The sequence below is a fragment of the Trachurus japonicus genome, chromosome 24 (genome assembly GCF_045865225.1).
Source record: "Trachurus japonicus isolate A0001 chromosome 24, Traja_1.0".
Taxonomy (NCBI): Eukaryota; Metazoa; Chordata; class Actinopteri; order Carangiformes; family Carangidae; genus Trachurus; species Trachurus japonicus.
This window is the reverse complement of record NC_140930.1, coordinates 3203665-3229507: the sequence shown is the minus strand read 5'-3', so window position 1 is coordinate 3229507 and position 25843 is coordinate 3203665. Positions and strand designations below refer to the sequence as shown.

At 43.8% G+C, this 25843-nt stretch overlaps 1 protein-coding gene and 1 pseudogene across 2 annotated transcripts in view; both read right to left on the bottom strand.

Annotated features, from left to right (window-relative positions):
• The window catches only part of LOC146961147 (uncharacterized), a 119785-nt gene that overhangs the window by 41983 nt on the left and 51959 nt on the right, over window positions 1–25843 (bottom strand). The window contains exons 7-9 of the mRNA XM_085771670.1: window positions 21230–21403; window positions 19545–19718; window positions 19208–19381 (exon numbers count right to left, since the gene is read on the bottom strand). Of these exons, the coding sequence (XP_085627796.1) occupies window positions 19208–19381; window positions 19545–19718; window positions 21230–21403 (522 nt within the window). The remainder of the gene's footprint in view (window positions 1–19207; window positions 19382–19544; window positions 19719–21229; window positions 21404–25843) is intronic.
• The window catches only part of LOC146961146 (neoverrucotoxin subunit alpha pseudogene), a 105563-nt pseudogene continuing 79873 nt past the window's right edge, over window positions 154–25843 (bottom strand). Inside the window, exon 3 of the transcript XR_015035204.1 lies at window positions 154–748. The product of XR_015035204.1 is annotated as a neoverrucotoxin subunit alpha pseudogene (transcript). The remainder of the gene's footprint in view (window positions 749–25843) is intronic.

The window sequence follows — 25843 nt, the reverse complement described above, 5'->3', positions numbered from 1 at the left end:
ATAATAATTGATGCTCTCTGGAAACACATTTGTTATTTTTCCCTCCATCAGTGTGGTGGTGGATCTGGATCTAGTTTCCAGAGTTACAAAAAACATGAATGTGTTATTAACATGATTCTGAACAGATTCAAATAGAAAGCAAAGTGAAACCTCGTCCACCACCAACATTTAAAGCACAGGACCGAAGCTGCTGTCACTTCCAGAGACTCTCCATCCTACACATCAACCAGAGACACTGAGGCACCAGAAAAGATCTTGAACCCAGGATACACAGGTTCAGTGAAGGTGGTGTTGAAGGTGTGGAGGTGGATCAGTGAGTCAGAGGAGACTCTGTAGAAGGACAGAGAGCCAGCATCATAGTCCACATACACTCCTACTCTGTTGGAGACAGAGGAGGAGATGGAGGAGATGGATGTTTTTCTGTTGTTGTGCCAGACAGAGTAAAGCGTATTAAAGCAGTTCAGACTCCAGGACCGATCATTTCCTCCAAACACACTGCCAACACTGTCTCCTTTCCTTCTGATTCCTCTGTAACTCACTGATATATGAACCCTTCCACTCCACTCCACCTCCCAGTAACAGCGACCAGTCAGACCAATTGAACACAGCAGCTGAGAATAGTAGTCAAATCTGTCTGGATGATCAGGATATGACTGATCCTCTGTCACACATGTCACCGTCCTGTTGTTGTCAGACAGTTTGAGGCGTCTGTTCATTGTGTTCATGTCCACTTCCAGTTCACAGGCGTCTGATGGAGAGAACAAGACACAACACAGCTGCAGTTCATCATCTGATGGTTCATTGATTGATTATTGAATCAACGTTGTATTTAAAGACAAACTGACAGAGAGCTGCTGTCTGGTCATTAGTTACATTAAATCCACACTTACACTTCCTGAGACCAGGTTTTAACCTGTGCTCTCCACCATGGTCCATCCTGGAGGAAGAAGCACAGTCAGAGTGATTTTATATCTAAACTGTTCAACATGAAGCAGTTTGTCAGAAGAAGAAGAAGAGTCACCACTGATCTTCTCTGTGTTTTTATTGATGTTCCTCAACAGAAGGGGAAATATAGGTCACTACAAGTCGTCTCTTATAATGAAGTGAATTTACATTTAAACCAGTGAAGTGTTGACTGACTGTTCACAGATCAGTTTAACAGCAGATTCTATGTGTTTACTGTCATTTACAGAGCTGTGAAAAAGGATTTGCTCTGCTCCTGATTTCTTACTTTTTTGCATATTTGTCACACTTCAATGTTTAAGATCATCAGACAAGTTTTAACATTAGACAAAGATAACCCAAAATAAAAATAAGTGAGTTCTGACTTTTTTCTCAGAATTCTCCAGAGACCGAGCTCCAGCCCAGTCTCCCTGCTGCTCTCACCCACACATGAGCGTAGTTTATCCAAACAACCCCTGTTTTTTCTATTACATCACATGCTCCTAAATTGTGCAGCTTAGGCTAACAATAACATGTTATAAGTCATAATAAGACCACAAAGAAATAAAATGGAAATAACATTTAATATTTGTGATATTTGTGAACAGTGTTATATTAAAATATACTATCAAAGCAGAAGTAAGTGATCCGGTCGTTTTGGGTAATGCTGCGTTCCAGGCAGGCTTTTGAAACAGTTCAGTTTATTTCATGTCCCCAAAGGGCAATTTGGATTGCAGCTCATAGAATCACATAAAGGTAAAAAACATACAACACAAAGACATATAGTGACATAGAAACGCATCATTATAAATAACAATATAAATAAAATATGCACTAATTGTGATCATATAAAAGATAAATATAGGAAATACCGTTAAAACACAGAATACAAGATCCAAGATAACACTAAGAACATAGTGGTCAAGTAAAGTGCATCAGATAAAGTGCAGTCTCATACAGAGGAGAGCAAAATGATTGGGACAGTACGGTGGCCAGTACAGACTTAAAGGGATAGTTCACCCTAGAATGATATTTCGCTCATTATCTACTCACCCTCATGTTGACTAAGGGCTGGAAGAATTCTCAGAGTCCACCGTCCCTTCTCTGAGTTACAGGGGGTCTTGGCGTAGCAGTGCATGTCCATATAACGGTTGCAAAGGGACACCAGAGCTCTTCGTAAAAAAACACACACAAAAAAACATCCAAATACCTCCATGATGCTCGTATGTAATGTCCGTCTTGTGCTGAAGCCCCAAATTGCGTAATTGTCCCGAAAAAATTAAATAAGTCTATATTTTAAGCTTGTTTGTAGCGGAAGCTTCTCGAAGCTCCTCTTCCTGGTCCGTCCAAATCTCGCGTGATTCGCAGTAACCGCACTGACGCCGGCGCAAATCACGCGAGATTTGGACGGACCAGGAAGAGGAGCTTCGAGAAGCTTCCGCTACAAACATGCTTGGAATGTGGACTTATTTAATTTTTTTCGGGACAATTACGCAATTTGGGGCTTCAGCACAAGACGGACATTACATACGAGCATCATGGAGGTATTTGGATGTTTTTTTGTGTGTGTTTTTTTACGAAGAGCTCTGGTGTCCCTTTGTCCCTTTGTCCCGTTATATGGACATGCACTGCTACGCCAAGACCCCCTGTAACTCAGAGAAGGGACGGTGGACTCTGAGAATTCTTCCAGCCCTTAGTCAACATGAGGGTGAGTAGATAATGAGCGAAATATCATTCTAGGGTGAACTATCCCTTTAAACAGGTTACAACCAGTCATTATTGTGAGGCATTCGGTGCTCGAATGGAGACAGGCACAAAGGAAAGTCTGTATCTATTTTTTGTGGCCCGAGGGACGCACAGGCGAAGGCCTGATGGGAGGAGCCTGTACTCTGAGCACAAGGGATGGGCATCCTCTGAGCGAATGGACAGAGCTTTGATGAGCACCTGTCTATTAAATATGTGGTCCAGGCCATCAAACTGGATGCCTGCAACCTTAGAGGCCACTTTCACAATTCTTCCGAGGGAATTCTTATCTCTGATGCAAAGATTGCCGTACCAGCAGACAATGGAAAAAGAGATGACAGACTCAATATAGGCACAATAAAACATTTTCATCTTGTCCACATGAAACCTGGCCAACTTCCTCAAGCAGTATAGGCGCTGCTGGCCTTTCTTACATAACATTTCAGTGTTGAGGTCAAATTTCAGTTGATCGTCAATTATTGTACCCAGGTATTTATACCTGTTTACAAATTCGACTTTCTCACCGTTTATGACACTGTTGGATGGGTACGCCTGAAATCGATGCAGATCTCTTTTGTTTTTGTTACATTAAGTTGCAAGAAGGAGTCATTACACCAAGACAGAAAGTCATCAAGAACAGGACCATGACTGTCCTCATCATCATGTAGCAGGCTGACAGTAAGTGAATCATCGGCATACTTAATGATGGATCTGTTCATGTGACGGCTGCGACAGTCATTGGTATATAGAATATACAAGAGGGCAGATAATACACAGCCCTGAGGCGAGCCGGTGGAAGATGACAAGGTGCTGGACAAAATCCCATTAACTCTTACTCGTTGAGATCTATTTGTTAAGAAATCAAGAATCCAGCCTACCAGACATAGATCCAAACCAAAAAAGTCAACTAGTTTTCTAGCTAGGACATGTGGCTGGATAGTGTTGAATGCTGAAGAAAAATCAATAAAAAGCAACCTGGCGTGATTTTTACTACCCCCTAAGTGTTTGAGCAGGAGGTTAAGAAAAGTGGCAGTTGCATCTTGAACGCCCCTGCCAGCTCTATATGCAAACTGGAGAGGGTCTAGCAGGTTCTCAGTTTTGACCACAAGCTCTGCTTTAATTAATTTTTCAAACTGTTTCATAACCAAGGAGGTTAGAGCCACCGGTCTGAAATCATTAAGTGTTTTTGGGTTGCTGATTTTAGCAACTGGCACAACAGTAGATTGCTTCCAGAGAGAGGGTACCCTTTGCTGTGTGAGAGATAAGTTAAATATATAGTTAAAAATGGGGCCTAACTGTTCGGCACAGGTCTTTAAAAGGCGACCATTAATGTTATCCGGGCCAGGGCTCTTCTTAGGTTTACACCCTTTAAAACACTTGATAACACTTAGTTCATTGAAAAAAGGATTCAAAGGAGGAGCTGACAGGAGCCTATTTTTAAGCTCAGAATGATTACTGCTAAATCATGATTGTCAAATCTACCATAAAAAGCATTAAGGCTCTCAGCCAGATGGTGATCAGAGTTATAATTGGGCAACAAGTCCCTTCCTCTACTACTGTTGTTCAGTCCTGTGATTGTTTTCATGCCCTCCCATGCTGAGCCCAGATTATTTGTTCTGAGTTGGGCTTCTATTTTGTTCTTGTATCTCATTTTTCCAGCTCTGACTTCTCTCTTAATTTCTTTTTGCAAATTGCACAGTTCTAATTTATTACCCTCCCTGAAGGCTTTATTCTTCTTGTGTAGAAGTGTTTTAAGAGACTTCGACACCCATGGTTTAGAGTTAGGATATACTCTGACATTTTTAATAGGGATGACAATGCTTTCACAGTATGAAGTCCAGCTTGTGACGGCATCTGTCAGTTCATCTATGTCGGCCGAGGATTCAATGAACATGTCCCAGTCTGTAGAATCGAGGAGGCCTTGAAGAGTCTGGCATGCATTACTGTCATTCCAGTCCTTAAAACTAATGTTCTGCACTTTGCCTCTTTTTAATGCAGTGCGATACACAGGAATGAGATGCACACAGTTATGATCGGATGCACCCAGGGACGGGAGGGGTAATGACTTATATGCCTCTCTGACATTGACAAAACATTTGTCAAGGATCTTGTTGCTCCTGGTGGGGCATGTGACATAGGGTTAAAAAAAAAAGTCTCTCAGAGTTTTATTCAGTGAGCAGTGGTTCATGTCGCCAAGGATGATCGGAAACCGTAAATTACAGCTTCATGTCACAACTTAGGACTTTGTAGCGTTCCAGGCAACCCACTCGTGTTTTTCCGACCTGTTTCACCTGTGAAAGTCACTATAACGGCCACTCGTAACTTCCGACCCGTGAACTCGTACAGGATCGAACTGGTACGAGTTCACAGGTCGGAAAAACACGGGCTGCCTTGAACGCACCATAACAGTCCTCGTCCCTACGTCACCACATTCACGCGCATCCCTTGGCTGCACACACAGCCCTGCATGCCGTTCTCTCTCCTCATTGGATAAAAACTGTAGGATACGAGAAAAGTTTTCTCCTCGGCTCAGAGCAGAGCAGAGTGACTGACAGACCCGTGTTTCCGTCCAAACACTCTATGTAAGTGATTGCTGTCGGAAGATATAACTATTTAAGACTTATATTAACGCAAAAATATTGCTTACTTCTGCTTTAATATTATGTTACATGATTATAATATAATAATATTTACATTATTAATACAATAATATTCCATTGTTTTTAATTTCAAAAAAGAGGAATGAATTTATATTAAAATATCTTGTCAAATTGTCATTTTTTAAAAAGTTTATTGAATTTACAATTGATGTTAAACTGCCAGAGGGCGCTGCTGCTGCTGTCATTGTCGTTGTATCTTTAATCTTTTATTTATTGCACTTTTTCTTTTTTTTACTGTATGTTTTTAAATGACATTACCATAATTACAGTTTCTATTTATTGTACTTATTTATTTTTATTTATCTTAGTGGGCTGGCACGGGACCAGGGCATCGAAATTTCGTTCATCCCATGTTTTTAACATGTGTTGTATGACAATAAAGAGACCTTTGACCTTTGACCTTTTACCTTTGATGTTCAGTCATCATCAATGGGTTTCTGTCTCAACTGTACACATATGGGGTATGGTTGAGACTAGCCTCGTAAACAAGCCGCTCCTGGAAATGCAATTCATTTAATTTCTGATGGTGAGTCTGGCCTCATCCCTGTTGTAAGAGTTTGGCCTGAAACCCTCAGAAGGCCGAGCAAATCAGCGTCGCCGCTGTGATTGACACAGCACTTTGGCCAATCAGGGACCGACTGGTGCAAAGCCCCGTCATTACACCAACTTGCTGATTGGCTGAATGGGGTTGTCTGTCAACGCTACTACTCCCGCCCACCCCAAACGGGGATGAGGCCAGACTCTCCCGGGGATGAGGCCAGACTCTCCCGAGAAATGAAATGAAATGCATTTCCGCGAGAGGCTGGTTTACGATAGGGATGGGACGATACACTTAAACTCACGATACGATGCACCTCGATATGCCAGGGTCACGAAACGATACGTCACGATACGATATCAAAAAAGAAAAAAAGACAAACTATTACTGCGTAATTACAACTTATTTATTTTTGTTTCAGTTGCACACAGGGAAACACACGGCCCAACCGTTCAAACACAAACAAGAACACTCCCTTAGTGCTCTAACCCTAGATTAAGTTAGCTCAGCCTCTCTTAAGTCATGGCCCTGGCCTAGGACTGGTTCTTCTTCAGAAAAACTAACATATCAACATGTTCTGGTGTAATCAGTGATCTTTGAGCACACACAATGTCTCCTGCCGTAGAAAAGACCCGTTCACTGGGCACTGACGTAGCAGGAATGCAAAGGTAGGCTTTGGCAAGGGGGGCAAGTATGGGGTAAGCATATGCATTAACTTTCCACCACTCAAGTGGACTACTGTTGAGTGGGATAGGAATCCCATTTCTGTAGGAGACTATCTCCATTTCAATCCCTCTGCTGGACTGCACTGTCTCAAGAGTAGTGTAGGAGCTCCCAAGGAGATCTTCTAGCGCTGTCTTCTTTGGTGGGGGAGGCTGTGTCACATCCTGCATCTGCCTTTTTCCTTCTACTGGCTCTTCCTGGCTCTGCTCTGCTCCCTGTGCTGTCTCAATCATGACCACGGCCTGCTCTGCTGCTGCTGCCCCTAGTGTTGAAGCACTGGCCCTAGTTGTTCTTTCATCAGTGTCACTGGTCTAAAAAAAATAAAATAGAAAAACTAGCTCAAACATTTCTGTCTTTCAATCCCTCACTCTCTCTCTCACAGACTCACAGACACACACTCTCTCTCTCTCTCTCTCTCTCTCTCTCTCTCTCTCTCTCTCTCTCTCTCTCTCTCTCTCTCTCTCTCTCTCTCTCTCTCTCTCTCTCTCTCTCTCTCTCTCCCTCCCTCTCATTCACTCGGATCGACTAATTTAAAAAAAACAATCGATATGAGAAATAAGTTTTCAGGCTGTAGCCTACACATACACAGTTACACACACGCTCAGCACACCTCTTTTTTTTTTTTTTTTTTCTCAATGAAAGTTAGTCTACCTGGTTGCGTTGCAAATGAAGTCCTGCAGCTTTTTCACGTATCCGGGCATAGACGGACTTGCGTTGTTGGGAGACACAGCTTGGCTGAACGGCGCATGCTCCGGCTGCGACGACACCGCTCGTACGTTTGTCTACCTCAAGTAATCTGTCGGCGTTTTGTTGGGTTGTTATACGTTTTTCTTTTTATGTGTCAAAGCTGTCACTATGTGGGTGAAAGTACACAATGCGACCGTGATCGTACTATACATCCTATGGATTATCACAAGGAATAGCCGAGCGTTACTCCCAGAGTCCTGGGACAATCATGGACTCACCTACACCAGGGAAGCTCTGCTTCAAATCCGCTCTTCTCTGCCCTGCGGGATTAAGCCATCCAGCGTCCTGCCGGCAGAAATTCGACCAAGGAAGAGAGGACAGCGAGGGGGGGTCCGGACTAGGCTGAGAAAGCGGCCGTTTAAACCCCCTCTCCCCTTGATCATCATGTCCAATGTTCGTTCTCTCCGGAACAAAATGGATGTACTCCATGCCGAGTGGAGAGAACCTACGAGGAAGCCTCTGTCATAGCCCTGACAGAGACATGGTTGGACGAGGCGACACCAGACGCTGAGGTGGACCTGGAAAACTTCACCATCATCAGGGCTGACCGCACGAAGAAATCCGGTAAAGGGAGAGGTGGAGGGATCTGCATGTGCGTCAATGACAGGTGGTGTAAGAACATCAAGACACACAGCAAGATCTGCACTCCTGACGTGGAGATGTTGACCCTGTCCCTGCGTCCCTTTCATCTGGCTCGGGAATTCCCCACTGTTGTCATCAGCTGTGTGTACATTCCACCTAGCGCTAATGCTAATAAAGCAGCTGAGATAGTTGCTAGTACCACTAGCGACATGCAGGGGAAGTACCCGAGCGCTCCGGTGTTCATAACTGGTGATTTTAACAGCTGCAGACTGGACAAAGTCTTGCCCTCATTCCACCAGTACGTGGACTTACCGACGAGAAGGAATAACATACTGGACTTGTGTTATGGGAATATCCCGGACGCATACATCTCCCGTTGCCAGGCACCGCTTGGCTACAGTGATCACAACGTCATCATCCTGCTTCCTGTTTACAGGACCGAACTGAAGAGGCTCAAGCCCAAGACATACAGCGCCCCCCAATGGTCGGAGGACAGCATCACACAGCTGCAGGGCTCCTTGGCCTGCACAGATTGGGACGTCTTTTCTGGTGGGAGCCTGGATGAAAGGCTCTCTGTCATCACGGACTACATTCAATTCTGCATTTCCACAACAATTCCAGTAAAGGTCTTCAAGAAATATTCAAATTCAAAACCCTGGATTACACCACATATCAAGCACCGGTTTAAGGAAAAACAGAAGGCATTTCAACAACAGGACTGGGTTTCAGTTAAACTCATAACACGACAGATAAAGAATGAAATCTACAAAGCAAAACTCAGATACAAAGAAAAACTGGAACTAGAATTCAGCTCCATGAACACCCGGCAAGCTTTCCAGAAGGTGAGAACACTCACGGGCCTGGACCCACAACCCAAGTCAGCTGCAATAAATGACCCTACAACATTTGCTGAGTCATTGAACACTTTTTATTCCCGTTTCGATACCATGGACTGTTCAGAGGAGTGTAAAGCGCTGCTGGAGACCCTCCCCCTCTCGGAGCCAGTGCATCAAGCTCCTTTTAGGGTGGAGGATGTACGTCGGCAGCTGGGCCGATGTAAACCTGGCAAGGCCCCAGGGCCAGACGGTATCCAGGGGCGGGTGCTGAAGGAGTGTGCCACGGAGCTCGCCCCCATCATGCACTCCCTCTTCTCGGAGTCCTACAGGACGGCCACAGTACCTACCCTGGGGAAAACATCCATCATCATCCCAGTGCCCAAGAAACCCCGCCCCTCAGAGCCCAACCACTACCGTCCAGTTGCACTAACCTCAATTCCAATGAAATGCCTGGAGAAACTGGTTCTTGACATCATCCTCCCATCTGTTGAACAACACTTGGATCCATACCAGTTTGCATACAAAGTGAGGAGGGGGACAGAGGATGCTGTGGCATGCCTCCTTCATTCACTCCTCCAACACCTTGAAACCCCCGGTAATTTCGCCAGACTTCTCTTCATTGACTTCAGCTCCGCCTTCAACACCGTCCAGCGCCACCTGATGATCAGGAAACTCCATCACCTGAACATCCCATCACTCCTCATCCACTGGGTTCACAGTTTTCTCAGCAACAGACCACAATCCACCAGAGTGGGCAGCGTGACATCATCATACGCCATCACCAACACCGGTTCCCCACAGGGCTGTGTGCTGAGCCCGTTCCTGTTTACCCTCTACACTAATGACTGCATCAGCCCCTCACCCACAAACACATATCTCAAATACTCAGATGACACTGTCGTAGTTGGACTTTTAGACACTTCACTCACAGAATACCAGAACTCCATTTCTCACCTCACACAGTGGTGCTCTGACAACCATCTGCCCCTCAATGTGTCCAAAACCAAAGAACTGGTCATCACCTCCCCGAGCACAAGCAAGTCAACCCCCTTCCCCACCCACAACCCCATCAACATCAACGGAGAAGCCGTAGAGGTGGTAGATACTTTCAGATACCTGGGACTCATTATAGACAATAAACTCACCTTTGAATCACACATCCACAACATCCATAAACGCAGCCAACAAAGACTCTCTGCCATCAGGAAACTGAGAGCTCTCTCAGTGGCCCCCCACCTCCTACTGTTACTGTACAAGAGCATAATTCAGCCCATCCTCCTCTACTGCTCCTCCTGTTTCTTCAACATGTTGTCATCCCCCAACACAAAAAGACTGACACAAATCACTCACAGAGCTGCCAAAATCATTGGCCTCCCCACCCCCATCCTCTCTGACCTCAACACCATAGCCATAACACGCAGAGCACTCACCATCACCCAGGACCCCAGTCACCCCCTAAACCCGTACTTTGTGCTGCTTCCATCTGGCCGCCGGTACAGGTCCCTGACCTGGAAGAGGGTCAAGTTCAGCCGAAGCTTCGTCCCCTCTGCTATAACAGAACTAAATAGATTGCGTCGCTCAATGTGTGTTCCTGTTTAATGTGTATGGGTGGGTAATGTAATGTATGTATTTATGTATCTTGAGGTTGTGTGTGGCGTACGGGGGTGAAAACAAGTTTCCTTGCAAAGGACAAATAAAGCTGAATCTGAATCTGAATCTGAATTATTCAGATGGGACAGGCTTCGGAATCGTGGGTCAAGCGCTGTGCACTCCTGCAGCATATCATTACAGTCCCCAGAATACCGGTCCGAGATGTCGAGTAGGATTGCGCTTTTCATGTTGGCGATGGTCTGTGTGTCATTTTCGTCTGGTGACATGCTTTGCTCGATCATGTACTTCAGTGGCATTATAAGTGAAATAGTGGGCTCTTTTTCATCACAGAAAACTGTCGTGGCTGTCTTCAGTGGCTTAAGCAGTTTCACTATGTCTTCTACATCTGATATATCAGTGTTATCCAGGGTGTCGATTTCTCTCGCATTCCTTCGGATTTCTGGGCTGCTCAGCGCTGCGGAGACAGCTGCTTGTTGTTCCAGGTAGCGCACAAGCATTTTGTATGTGCTATTCCACCTGGTCTGGACATCGGTGATGAGCTTATGCCGAGGCAGCTCCAACTGGGTTTGCTTGTTGGCCAGGATGGCGGTGGCCGTGGTGCTCTTGTGAAAGAATGTAGTTACTCTTCGCACACGGCCAAGAAGGCGCGCGACGCGGGATACAGCCAAGCCTCGCTTACTGGCCAGATTCACAACGTGCGCCAAGCACTTGATGTGAGGATGGAGACCGCTCTCTCTCACTGCAATGTCCATATTGCTTGCGTTGTCTGTGACACAAGCGATGGTTGTTTGTGGCCTCGTTAGCTCCCACTCTCTCAGTGCATTTCTCAACTCGTGAGCTATGTTAACACCAGTATGACTTTCACTTAACTCACGAGTTTGCAACACAAAGCTTTTACTCTCCCATTTCTCGTCGATGACTTGTGCCGTGATGGTGATATAACTCTGTGTTGCACGCGACGTCCAGCCGTCGGTGGTCAGGGCGATGCAGTCGGCATTTTTGAGACACTCTTTCACGCTTTGTTTGGTTTCATTGTAAATTTCCGGAATTACCTTCTCTGAAAAATGTCCTCGGCATGGCACCTTAAACTTGGGCTCCAGCACCTTGAACATTTGGATGAATTTTCTGTTCTCTACAATGTTAAATGGAGCCATATAGTCCGCTATGAACTCGCCAATGAGCCTGGTTATCTGTTTTGCACGCGGACTTGACGGGGGTAGAGTTGGTGTCAGTGCTTGTTTCATGGTCAGCTGTCCCTTCGGTAGGTTTGTTTTCTCTGGGGCCGTCTTCACATCTTTATGGTGACGTTGAAGGTGGTGGTTCATGTTTGTTGTGTTGGAGGTGGTGTACGGAGTGACGGCATAGCATAGCTTACACACAGTCTTAGTCTTGTCAGTTACTCTATTGCCGTCTTTTTTAATGAGAAAGCCGAAATACTGCCAGACAAATGACCTGTATCCAGGCGGAGCGTCCTCAATTTCGACCTCATTCGACTCCATTGTCCGGCAGTTTGAGGGCAAGGTAGTTGCTGCTAACGTTTGTTAGCTTGCTGTACAGTGTTGTTGTTGCAGCATGCGCTGTGACCTGACTGTGACGTGACGCACTGCACCGTTCCCGGATGTAATTTTTTTTTCCATTTAGTTTTCCCCTGCTTGACCAGCAGATGGTGCTGCCAGCCTGCCACCATAGACTGCATGCCGGCCCCACAAACACACACACTAAATTATTTATATACTATACAAATCATGTGGCAGTGCCATCTAGTCTTCATTTCGCGATCCATTTTTTTCAAACTCGATGCGTATCGTCACGTTTTGTATCGCGATATTTCGCCAAACGATATTTCGTCCCATCCCTAGTTTACGAGGCTAGGTTGAGACGGGACCATGGTAAAAATGCACCTCATGTTTATGAACAAATAATAAATTATAGAGTTCTGTATTTCTAGTCCCTTGTTTTGTACTTTGTTATTTTCTGTTGAACTGGATTCCTTGTTTACCCCCTGTCCGAGACTTAGGCTCATTCTTTTGTTGCTACTTTGTTTTCATTGTACTTTGATTTCCTTTTATAAACCTTTTTCTAAATAAATGCCTTTGACAATTAAGTCTGCATTTGGGTCCTGCTGTTCCAAAATGTAACACATTTAAATATTTAAATGTGACAAATAAACAGAGGCCTTATGCTGCAGACTGTAAAGTCCCTGATAAATCAAAATCAAATGATTTGACTTGAGAATGTAATGTTAAAAAATTTTAAATTATAAAGTTGAGGTTCACGGAGAATAAATGTTCCTGTGTGTCATTTCTGTCAAAGTATTTTTCTTTAAATGTTGTTGAATTAATCTGTGTCTGATCTTTGTTTGTATTTAAAATGTGTCACAATGAAGAAAATATATAAAAAAAGGTGCCTGAGGTGAAAATAGCGAATCGAAAAAGCGTCCGGAAGATGAAAAATAACTAGAAACAGCATTTCCTAACGGAACATGCGTGTGAATGCTGAAACCCAATGCTGAATTAGCAGAATAAATTGACAAAGACATGCGGAATGGCATACAAGAAACATGTACATGGAAGGAATTGAACCCACAACTTCATGAGTGGTAACCTAACACACTAACCATATGGCCACAGAGAACCTGAGTTACAATGAGCTTTATACTATGAGGAATCAAAGACTGTCCAATGACAGCTGAATAATTGGAATCAAAAGTCAAGCAATGATGTGAAATGACTGAGGCAGGAATAGAACCCATGACCCTCTGATCATTAAGCCTTTACTCTGCCACTCGGCTACAGAGAGCACACTGCTTTCAAGACCGTTGTCATTCATTGTAATGTGATGATGTGCTGCCAACTGGTATGAGTAATCAAGGAGATAACAAACACCTGTAACCAATTGAAGGCGGGGGAGGAGAGCAGAATTCAACATAACATAACAAGAGTTCTTCCCTTGGATTCAAACCAGTGACCTTGGGGTTGGCAAGCGGCCACCCTACCCCCTACACTACAGTGGAATTGTGCAGAAGAGGATGAGACTTTGATGAATGAATCATTTTCAATGATGCTTAAAAAAAAAGTAAGGAAAGTGCAGAAATTAGCCACACCAAGCAAGAAGAGGACTTTTTTGTGACCTGTGACTATTTTTTGGTGAATTAAAATGAATTAAAAAGCACTTAACAGCAAGTTACAAAGTTGAGCTCCTTCTCCTGCTGCTGTGAAAAAAATGCATTGGGCTGAATGAGAGCAGAGAGCTCCCTGGCTGCATTTAAAAAATATTTTAAATTATTATCTAAGAATGGAAGAATGAAGAATGGAATGGAATTGTTTGTTTGTGTATGTGTGCATGTGTGACTGTGTGTGAGTGTCTGTGTGTGTCTGTCTGTGTGAGTGTGATGCCTGTGTTTGTGCGTGGACATCCTCTGTCAGTCTGGTTTATCATGTGTGTGTGTGGGGCTGTGTTTAAAAACATCTTAACGAGCGGCCAGGCTGCACCTGCACTGTTCTATTTATAGACGTTGATAACGAGCTGGCCGCTACAGCTGGACCAACTGCACACAGAGCAGAGCAGAGCAGAGCAGAGAGATTTGAGCTCTGTGCAGCTTCCGAAAACAGCCCATAAAAAGAGAACCGTACCTCTTATCAGAATGTGGCCATGACTACTGGGGCAAGGAGACCTTCCTGAGCACATTGATGTGCATTAAATGTTTGTAGGGCAAAAACTTTTCTCAGGGTCGCAAGGTAGAAAAGGGGGTCATTTCTGCTTTTCTAAAAAAATCAGCTCCTACTTTTATATTGAAGTGGATGAGCAACTGGAGCGGGTCTAGCTGCACAATTAGGCTCACTGAGACAATTCTGTAAGTCTGTCTGCTGTTTTGAGCACATTAAATGAGACACGACAAGTGTGGCTACAAACCGGTGAGGAAATCATGTGTCTAGAGTTTAATTTGTGGCCGTGCTGGCAATTTATCCAGAAAAAATCCTGAATGTTTTTTCGATCCCTCTCACTCTAACGATGATGTCACTCACTCTGACCCAACCCCATACACACTCATTGAAAAGTGTGAAATTTGTCAGAAATCCTCATGTGCTTTTAAAGGATTTATCTCAAAAACGGTACAAGCTATGAAAAAGTTGTACATACAGGATGAATACATTAGAAGTTTGTCTACAGCTCAGAATTTGAATGAAGTCTCTAGCTGAAAGTATGTGGACGCTTTAAAGGCTGAAAGAAGTAAGAAGATTTGAAGAGTTTCAAGACTGTTCCAATGCATTCTCTATGGGGAAAAAAAAATCAGAAATAGTTGAATATTGCAACAAGTATGAATAGTTGAAAAGAGAAAAGACATAGCACACCTGTCCCGAAAAGGCTGAACATTTTGATATTTGAATTGTTGAAATAGCACAAAGTATGAAGGACTAGTTACATGACGAAGAAAGGCAGAAAATGGCAGAACCGAATAACAATAGTGTGAAAAGAAAAATAGAAATAGAAAAATAGAAAAAACATTTCCAAGAATGGAAATGGTGTGAATGCTGAAAGCAATGCTGAATGAGCTGAAGAAAGAAAGAAAGAAGAAAAGGACAGAAGGAAAGAAAGAAAATGGGAAGGGTAGATGGAGAAAGAAAGAAAGAACAAAAGGACAGAAAGAAAGAAGACACAGAGAGAAGGGTAGATAGAGAAAGAAAAAGGTAAGAAAAACAGAATAATAGAACATAAAGAGAATAGAGAATGAATGAAATAGACAGAGGGGTAGTAAGAAAGAAGGAAATAAATTGGGGTGGATAAATGAAAGAGAGATATACAGAGAGCAGTAGAAAGAAAGAAAGAAATGGGGTAGAAACATAGAAAGAGAAAAGGAGTAGAAAGAAAAACAGAAAGAAACAAAGAAGTAAAAAGAAATGGGGTGAAAGAAAGAAAGAAAGAAAGAAAGAAAGAAAGAAAGAAAGCAGTGGCGTCATTAGGCCTATTTTAGGGGGGCTGAAGCCCCCCTAAAATATTCTTAAGCCCCCCCAAATAATTTGGTGTTCTTTTATTATGTGACCTTTTTTTTATATATATATATGTGACATATATTCTCCTTTTAAGAACCCCAGCGGTCACCGCATTTGTCTCTTGTTATTTCTGATTTGTTTAATTTAATTAGTTTGTTGAGTGTGTGACCACCCCCCTCCCAGCTGTGAGTTGGTTGCGCCCATGTAAGCGGCGGCTTGTTTGAAGCTCCGCTCCGAGTCTGCAGTGACGGGCTACAGGAGCTCTGATGTCAACAGAGGGAGAGAGTCAGTCCACCTGTAGCTAAAAGAGGACTAGCAGGCATCAGACAGTAAGCTACTACATCTCTAAATAGTAGTGTTGGCAAAATGACCGCGATAAAATTTGAATTCATGTGAAATATTAATTGCGTTGTAAACGGATCAGTTTTAAAGCTAGAGTGAATACAGATATTATATGAAACCAGGAGACGCTAGGCTTCTGTTGGTACCAGCCATGTCGTGATAGCTTGTCAGAAAACGGGCTAAATAATGCTCCAAAATTCGGCTAGATTCTGGTGGGGAAAACTTTTAAACGGGGATCCTGAACACTCCTGTCATCATGTGTGTGCTCTCTCTCTCTCTGTCTGTCTCTCTGTCTCATGTGCCGTGTGTGTGTGTGTGTGTGTGTGTGTGTGTGTGTGTGTGTGTGTGTGTGTGTGTGTGTGTGTGTGTGTGTGTAGGCAATGTGCTGTGTATGTGTGTAATGTGTTACTGTAACATTCATCTGGTACTTTTAGCTTGGCTGTGTTAAAGAAAATAACATTTAGCAGTAAAAACAGATTATTTAATGGATTAATTTAAAATACTAATGATATCTGGTGACACTGCAGGCAGCACAGACAGACAGGGAGAGAAATGCTGTAGGGAGAGGCCAGACTGAGACATGCCCTGAAGATGCAGAAGATCAGGTAAGACACAGGAATATATAAAAACAGCATGATAACAATATAGGCTAGGTATAAATATATATATATTTTTAAACCTAGTCCAAATAAAACTACTAATAAAAGCAGAATATTCAAATTAAAATGATTCTCAGGGTCAGTCATTTGCACAACCCCCCAATGTCTATTTCAGCTCAGAAAAAAAAAAAATCTGAAATTTCTTGTGAAGGTCCTGGTTGTGTAGAAGATGAAGGGGTTTCTAGGGTGAAATGTGCACTCTTTACCATAAATATCTGCTCCAGTTGGAGTCACACTTCATTTCTGTTGTCTGGTCTTATTTGAATTGGAAAATGTGAGGAGGTCTGGGTGAAATCAAAATGAGCCAAAAACAGCTGTATTTGGATGGAGTGTATAACCATTATGACACAGGCTACTAGTGAAATATAATTAGTTTTCCAGTCCACCTGGACATATCCATGATAGTCAAACCCCTGAAAAATTACTCAGCTTCACTTTTTTTAGCATCTACTTTTACCCAGTTACTCATTAGATGTACTACTTTACTTATTCTTAGATTCAACTAGCCCATGATTCAATACTCTAAATTTACTCTAAATTCTAAATATTGTGTTTTTTCTGGGCCATTGTGAAAGTTCGTGCTTGCGCACTACATTCGCTCACATCCTGTGCATCTACTGGGGGCTAAGCCCCCCCTGTCCTTAAAACCTAGTGACGCCCCTGAAAGAAAGAAAGAAAGAAAGAAAGAAAGAAAGAAAGAAAGAAAGAAAGAAAGAAAGAAAGAAAGAAAGAAAGAAAGAAAGAAAGAAAGAAAGAAAGAAGAAAAAGAGAGAGGGGATGATAGATAGAAAGAGGTAGATGGATGGATGGATGGATAGGGAGGGAAAGATAGAAAGAAGTTATGTAAAATACAAATGAAGGAGTAAAAGAAAGAAAGAAAAAGAGAGAAAAAAAGAGACAAAGGGTTTATAGATAGATAGATAGATAGATAGATAGATAGATAGATAGATAGATAGATAGATAGATAGATAGATAGATAGATAGATAGATAGATAGATAGATAGATAGATAGATGTTAAAAGCTGCGTCCTATGTCCCAGGCTCCACCTGTAATTGTACTACTATTAATAGAGTTGGAAAGACTAAACGTCTGAACTTAAATTCATGAGAAAAATATAAATTGTTGGAGATGTTTACATCAAAAGTATAAAATAATTGAGAGGTTGATGAATGTGAGCTGAAAACCTGTGTGTGTGTGTGTGTGTGTGTGTGTGTGTGTGTGTGTGTGTGTGTGTGTGTGTGTGTGTCTGACGGTCTCTCTGTCTGCGTGTACATGTGCAGAAAGCCACAGAACTCCTCTCTCCCTAATGATCTGATTGATTGGCAGCCTGCCCTCAGAAGTTACCATGGCGACTCAACTAACTGCTTACATTTTACTGTGTGGAACAGTGTTGTGTTTGTGTGTTTGTGTGTTTGTGTATGTGTGCATGTGTGACTGTGTGTGAGTGTCTGTGTGTGTCTGTCTGTGTGAATGTGATGCCTGTGTTTGTGCTTGGACATCCTCTGTCAGTCTGGTTTATCATGTGTGTGTGTGGGGCTGTGTTTAAAAACATCTTAACGAGCGGCCAGGCTGCACCTGCACTGTTCTATTTATAGACTTTGATAACGAGCTGGCCCCAACAGCTGGCCACTGCACTACACAGAGCAGAGCAGAGAGATTTGAGCTCTGTGCAGCTTCCCAAAACAGCCCAGTAAAAGAGAACCGTACCTCTTATCAGAATGTGGCCATGACTACTGGGGCAAGGAGACCTTCCTGAGCACATTGATGTGCATTAAATGTTTGTAGGGCAAAAACTTTTCTCAGGGTCGCAAGGTAGAAAAGGGGGGCATTTCTGTTTTTCTAAAAAAATCAGCTCCTACTTTTATATTGAAGTGGATGAGCCACTGGAGCGGGTCTAGCTGCACAATTAGGCTCATAGAGACAATTCTGTAAGTCTGTCTGCTGTTTTGAGCACATCAAATGAGACACGACAAGTGTGGCTACAAACCAGTGAGGAAATCATGTGTCTAGAGTTTAATTTGTGGCCGTGCTGGCAATTTATCCAGAAAAAATCCTGAATGTTTTTTCGATCCCTCTCACTCTAGCGATGATGTCACTCACTCTAAGCCCTGCTCGTTAGACGCAACACACACCCATTATAAAGCTGGATTTTGTCAAAAAACTTAATGATTTTAAAGCGGCCAAATATCAGAAACTGTTGAAGATATCAATAAGCTGAGTCATAGAGGAATACTTAGAAAGTTTGTCTACAGCTCAGAATTTGAATGAAGTCTCTAGCTGAAAGTATGTGGACACTTTAAAAGCTGAAAGAAGTAAGAAGATTTGAAGAGTTTCAAGACGGTTCCAATGCATTCTCTATGGGGAAAAAAAAATCAGAAATAGTTGAATATTGCAAAAGTATGAATAGTTGAAAAGAGAAAAGACATAGCACACCTGTCCCGAAAAGGCTGAACATTTTGATATTTGAATTGTTGAAATATCAAAAAGTATGAAGGACTAGTTACATGACGATTGTACCTGAGAGTCTCCAGTCTCCAGTCTGGATCCTTCAGTCCAGCAGACAGCAGCTTCTCTCCTGAGGCTCCTGGGTGATTGTAGCTCAGGTCCAGCTCTCTCAGATGGGAGGGGTTGGAGCTCAGAGCTGAGGCCAGAGAAGCACAGCCTCTCTCTGTGACCAGACATCCTGACAGACTGGAGATAGAAAATGTGATAGAGTCAAGTATGTTAGAAAATCACACTAACAGTAAAATCCTGCAGATGTTGAGCATCTTCACCAACAAGTTACAGAAGGATGTTGAAGATCAGCTGTCCAACAAACAGCTGTATCCTCACCGGAGAGTCTCCAGTCTACAGTGTGGACTCTCCAGTCCACCAGACAGCAGCTTCACTCCTGAGTCCTGCAGGTCGTTGTTACTCAGGTCCAGGTGTTTCAGACTTGAGGACTGTGAGCTGAGGACTGAGGCCAGAGAAGCACATCCTTCCTCTGTGATCAGACATCCTGACAGACTAGAGATAGAAAATATAATGAACCCCCAATTTTACAAAATCATGTGTACAGGGATGTTGAGAATCTCAACAGGCCGCTGAATATCTCAACAGATGTTGAGCATCATCACCAACAACTTACAGAAGGGTGTTAAAGATGTCTAACAAACATCTGTATCCTGACCTGAGATTCTCCAGTCCACAGAGTGGACTCTCCAGTCCACCAGACAGCAGCTTCACTCCTGAGTCCTGCAGGTTGTTGTTACTGAGGTCCAGGTGTTTCAGACTTGAGGACTGGGAGCTTAGGACTGAGGCCAGAGAAGCACATCCTTCCTCTGTGACCAGACATCCTGACAGACTAGAGAGAGAAAATATAATGAACCCCCAATTTTACAAAATCATGTGTACAGATATGTTGAGAATCTCAACAGGCCGCTGAATATCACAACAGATGTTGAGCATCATCACCAACAACTTACAGAAGGGTGTTAAAGCTGTCTAACAAACATTTGTATCCTGACCTGAGAGTCTCCAGTCTGCAGTGTGGACCCTCCAGTCCACCAGACAACAGCTTCACTCCTGAGTCCTGCGGGTTGTTGTTACCCAGGTCCAGGTGTTTCAGACTTGAGGACTGGGAGCAGAGGACTGAGGCCAGAGAAGCACATCCTTCCTCTGTGACCAGACATCCTGACAGACTTGAGATAGAAAATATAATGAATCCCCAATTTTACAAAATCATGTGTACTGAGATGTTGAGAATCTCAACAGGCCGCTGAATATCTCAACAGATGTTGAGCATCATCACCAACAACTTACAGAAGGGTGTTAAAGCTGTCTAACAAACATCTGTATCCTGACCTGAGAGTCTCCAGTCTGCAGTGTGGACTCTCCAGTCCACCAGACAGCAGCTTCACTCCTGAGTCATGCGGGTTGTTGTTACCCAGGTCCAGGTATTTCAGACTTGAGGACTGGGAGCTGAGGACTGAGGCCAGAGAAGCACATCCTTCCTCTGTGACCAGACATGCTGACAGACTGGAGATAGAAAATATAATGAACCCCCAATTTTACAAAATCATGTGTGCAGAGATGTTGAGAATCTCAACAGGGCGCTGAATATCTCAACAGATGTTGAGCATCATCACCAACAACTTACAGAAAGGTGTTAAAGCTGTCTAACAAACATCTGTATCCTGACCTGAGAGTCTCCAGTCTGCAGTGTGGACTCTCCAGTCCACCAGACAGCAGCTTCACTCCTGAGTCCTGCGGGTTGTTGTTACCCAGGTACAGGTGTTTCAGACTTGAGGACTGGGAGCTGAGAACTGAGGCCAGAGAAGCACATCCTTCCTCTGTGACCAGACATGCTGACAGACTGGAGATAGAAAATATAATGAACCCCCAATTTTACAAAATCATGTGTACAGAGATGTTGAGAATCTCAAAAGGCCGCTGAATATCTCAACAGATGTTGAGCATCATCACCAGCAACTTACAGAAAGGTGTTAAAGCTGTCTAACAAACATCTGTATCCTGACCTGAGAGTCTCCAGTCTGCAGTGTGGACTCTCCAGTCCACCAGACAACAGCTTCACTCCTGAGTCCTGCGGGTTGTTGTTACCCAGGTACAGGTGTTTCAGACTTGAGGACTGGGAGCTGAGGACTGAGGCCAGAGAAGCACATCCTTCCTCTGTGACCAGACATGCTGACAAACTGGAGATAGAAAATATAATAAACCCCCAATTTTACAAAATCATGTGTACAGAGATGTTGAGAATCTCAACAGGCCGCTGAATATCTCAACAGATGTTGAGCATCATCACCAACAACTTACAGAAAGGTGTTAAAGCTGTCTAACAAACATCTGTATCCTGACCTGAGAGTCTCCAGTCTGCAGTGTGGACTCTCCAGTCCACCAGACAGCAGCTTCACTCCTGAGTCCTGCAGGTTGTTGTTACACAGGTCCAGTTCTCTCAGACTAGAGGACTGGGAGCTGAGGACTTGGGACAGAGCTTCACAGCTTCTCTCTGAGAGGTTACAGCCACTTAGTCTGAAGAGGAATCAGGAAAACAAAAGTAAACAAATAATTCTATTTTTGTTATGACAAAAGACGAAGATACAGTAAATGTAGATGGGTATATGTGCACATACAGAGCTTTAGTTGAAGCTTTGACCACTGGCAGCAGCCTCAGAAGAGCCTCATCTGAAGTAGAGTATTTCTTCAGGTCAAACACATCCAGATCTTTTTCTGATAACAGTAAGATGAAGACCAGAGCCGACCATTGAGCAGAGGACAGTTTTTCTGTGGAGAGACGTCCTGATCTCAGGGACTGTTGGATCTGCTCCACTATAGAACGATCATTCAGTTCATTCAGACAGTGGAACAGGTTGATGCTTTTCTCTGCAGAAGGAGTCTTTTCAATCTTCTTCTTGATGTAGTGGACTGTTTTCTGATTGGTCTGTGAGTCACTTCCTGTCTGAGTCATAAGACCTAGTAGGAGAGTCTGATTGGTCTCCAGTGAAAGACCCAGGAGGAAGCGGAGGAACAAGTCCAGGTGTCCATTTGGACTCTGTAAGGCCTCGTCCACAGCACTCTGGTACAAATGTGATGATTTGGCTCTGAACAGTTTAAAAAGATTAAAGGTAAATTTCTTTCTTGACATCAGGTTGCGTCCAGAGTTGATGAATGTCAGATGAACATGAAGAGCAGCCAGAAACTCCTGAACACTCAGATGGATGAAGCAGAACACCTTGGCCGCCTGGTACAGGCCTCTCTCCTCTTTAAAGATCTGTGTAAACACTCCTGAGTACTCTGAGGCTGCTCTGATATCGATGCCACACTCTGTCAGATCTGATTGATAGAAGATCAGGTTTCCTTTCTGCAGCTGCTCAAAAGCCAGTTTTCCCAGAGACTCAATCATCTTCCTGCTCTCTGGACTCCAGTGTGGATCTGTCTCAGCTCCTCCATCATACTTGACCTTATTCATTTTGGTCTGAACCACCAGGAAGTGGATGTACATCTCAGTCAGGGTCTTGGGCAGCTCTCCTCCCTCTCTGGTCTCCAACAGCTTCTCCAGAACTGTAGCAGTGATCCAGCAGAAGACTGGGATGTGGCACATGATGTGGAGGCTTCGTGATGTCTTGATGTGGGAGATGATCTCTCTGGCCTGCTCCTCATCTCTGAACCTCTTCCTGAAGTACTCCTCCTTCATTGGGTCAGTGAACCCTCTGACCTCTGTCACCATGTCAACACACTGAGGAGGGATCTGATTGGCTGCTGCAGGTCGTGTGGTTATCCAGAGGCGAGCAGAGGGTAGCAGGTTCCCCCTGATGAGGTTGGTCAGCAGCACGTTGAGTGAGGTGGACTCTGTCTCATCAGTCAGGATCTCAGTGTCTTTGAAGTCCAGAGGAGGTCGACACTCGTCCAGACCGTCAAAGATGAAGATGACCTGGAGCTCATCAAAGCTGCAGATTCCTGCTGCTTTGGTTTCAGAGAAGAAGTGATGAACAAGTTCCACCAAGCTGAACTTTTTCTTTTCCTCTTTCAGCACATTCAGCTCTCTGAAGGTGAAGGGAAATGTGAAGTGTATGTCCTGGTTGGTTTCGTCTTCAGCCCAGTCCAGAGTGAACTTCTGTGTTAAGACTGTTTTCCCAATGCCAGCCACTCCCATTGTCATCACTGTTCTGATTGGTTGGTCTCTTCCAGGTGGGGCTTTAAAGATGTCTTCTTGTCTGATGGTTGTTTCTGGTCTGTGTGGTTTCCTGTACACTGCTTCAATCTGTCTGACCTCATGTTCAACATTGACCTCTCCAGCCCCTCCCTGTGTGATGTAGAGCTCTGTGTAAATCTGGTTCAGAAGGGTTGGGTTTCCTGCTTTAGCGATGCCCTCAAACACACACTGGAACTTCTTCTTCAGGGCAGATTTGAGTTTACATTGGCAGCCAGTGAGAATCTCTGTATGAATAAAGGACCAATGACGTCACTGAAAAGTTATTATTGTAGTTATTGCATAGAAATCATGAATCATGGAAACTCCTTCTCTGTTATCATTCAGCAGGTTTTTATGAAATAATTGTTCCAAAGAGATCAATTCCTTGTGTTAGGGTCACTTCCGTAGGTGAGAAGGGGGGGGGCTGTCATATTGTGTAATGTTTTGATTGGTTGCCTGGTTACCTGGCCGCTTAAGTCTGACGTGAGTGGAAGGAGCAGGGGATGCTGGGAAAAAGCCAAAGAGAGAGTCTCGTGGAGGAACGAGGCGGCCGCCCCAAGGAGAAGAAGGGAGTTAGGAAGGATCCCCTCCACCTCAAGAGTGAATTATCGTTTTAGTTATTGTCTCGTCTAAACACAAATGAACTGACAAAGCCACGACCGCGTGACGACGGATGGAGGTCGATACACGCAGGAAGCTGGAGCAGGTGGCCGGCCCGGTGCCACTGAAGCAGGACGCCGGTCTGCCAGGAAGGACTCGCCGACCAAGCTACAGGTGGTGAGCAGGAAGCAACCGGTGAGTCGAACATTGAACAATATGGCAGCGAATCCCACCAGGCTCCAGGTTTTCAACAATAGAAATATGTGCACCTGTGTCATCCCTGTAGCCTAGACTTGTTAGAGCCTTAACTGTAAAACTTTACTTGCCAGGATGGCACATGGTCGCGACACTTGCCATGTTAGCATCAGTGAGAACCTCTCCCAGAGGTCTTCATGTATTGTATTGCTTCTGAACACTTTTTTAATTTCTGTTTTGACAAAACAGAGTCCTGATTCTAAAAAGAGGGAGTCGTTCTGGGATTATATCAAGAGACAGAAGACACTGAGACAGCCTCAGTCCACAGAAGAACTATGGCAAATTCTCCAAGATACTTCAACAACCTGCCAGACAAGTTCCTGGAAGAATTGTGTGCAGGTGTTTGGAGGAGATCTGGAGCTGTTAAGGATAAAGTGTGGTCACACCAGATTATGATCTGATGTAGGTTTCTTCTGTTGACTGAACTTTGTATGAAGTTAATCAATAAATAAAGACTATTCATGGCATTATTTTTGAATGCGTCTCCACTTTACTTATAGTTAGGGATGTCCAATGATATCGGCCTGATATCAGCATTAAAATGTAATTAGGGCCACGGGCAATCGCACCAGTGCCCGGGCTTATTGTGTGGATTTTTTCCTAGTTTTCTTTCTTCATCTTCCGGCCAGATTAGATAGACAAATTATATATCAAAACGTGCGGTTCGATCGGGATCGGTGTGCTATTACTTTTCTCAACAGTTTACGAATTTTTCGCGACGCAAGTCGCGAAAAACTGCGCAAAATTTTGCATAGAAGTTAATGGGACGGGCGGGTAAAAAAGAGCGAAAAAGACCAATCATTGGAGTTTAACAAACGTCTACTGCTCAGGCATACTTTCACCTAGAGACTCCATTTAAACTTTAAACAGTAGACACAAGTTTTGTGTATTGTCGTATTACTCCACGTTTTGATAGGTCATATAGTTTTTGATCAATGACCATGACCATGATCATTTTTGGAGAAATTATGAGATTATAATGGGTGTGTATTGCATGGAATGTTCGTGTCAGAGTGCGTGATATCATCGGTTAGAGTGGGAGAGATGCCAGAAAAACTCCAGATTTTTTCTCTTTCCAAACTCCAAACGGCCACAATTTACACTCTACACACATAATTTCCGCCACGTTTGTAGAAGAGCTCATCCTCGATCTCTTAATCTGCTCAAAATATCAGAGTGACTTACAGAATTTAAACTCTGAGCCTCTAAGTGCGGCCACGTCTGTCTCTGCTCCTCATTGACTCCAATACAAATATTTTCTGAGAGAAGCAGAACGGCCTGATGTTTTAAAACTGCCATCCTCTCCAAAATATTTACTGTAGAAACACCAAATCGTACCAACATTTTCAGTAAGTCCTTAGAGCAATGTGATCTGTGTTTTGTTCTGATAGGAGTTACCGTTTTGTCACGCTAAGCCTAAATGTGAGACCGGTGCAGAGGCAGAAAATCACTCTTTTTCTCCACGTTTCTGTCTGTCTCAGCCTGCGGGGCCCCTATCGCCGTGGTAACCTCTGTGATCCTCAGGCCAGAGCTCGTTAACTTCATAAACAATCCACCTGGCGCTCGTTTAAATGTTTATAAACACAGACACAGCTAAATCAGACTGACACAGGATGCAGCTACTAACTAACTATGTGTCAAGTCAGTCACACACACACACACAGACTCTAGAGCCAGCTTCATGTGATTACAGTTACACACACATCAAAACACACAGGTAACATACAAATGCGCGCGGAAGCGCGCACTCCTCTCCCACATTCTAACACACACAGGTAACTTCATGTGACAAACACACACACACACACAGTTAACCTAATGTGGTTACAGCTCCTCCATATCAGTGCTTATAGAAAGATGATCATATGTCTGTCTGATCAGCTCTGTCTTGACCTTAAGATCGTGGGTTTGATTCCCATGTTGAC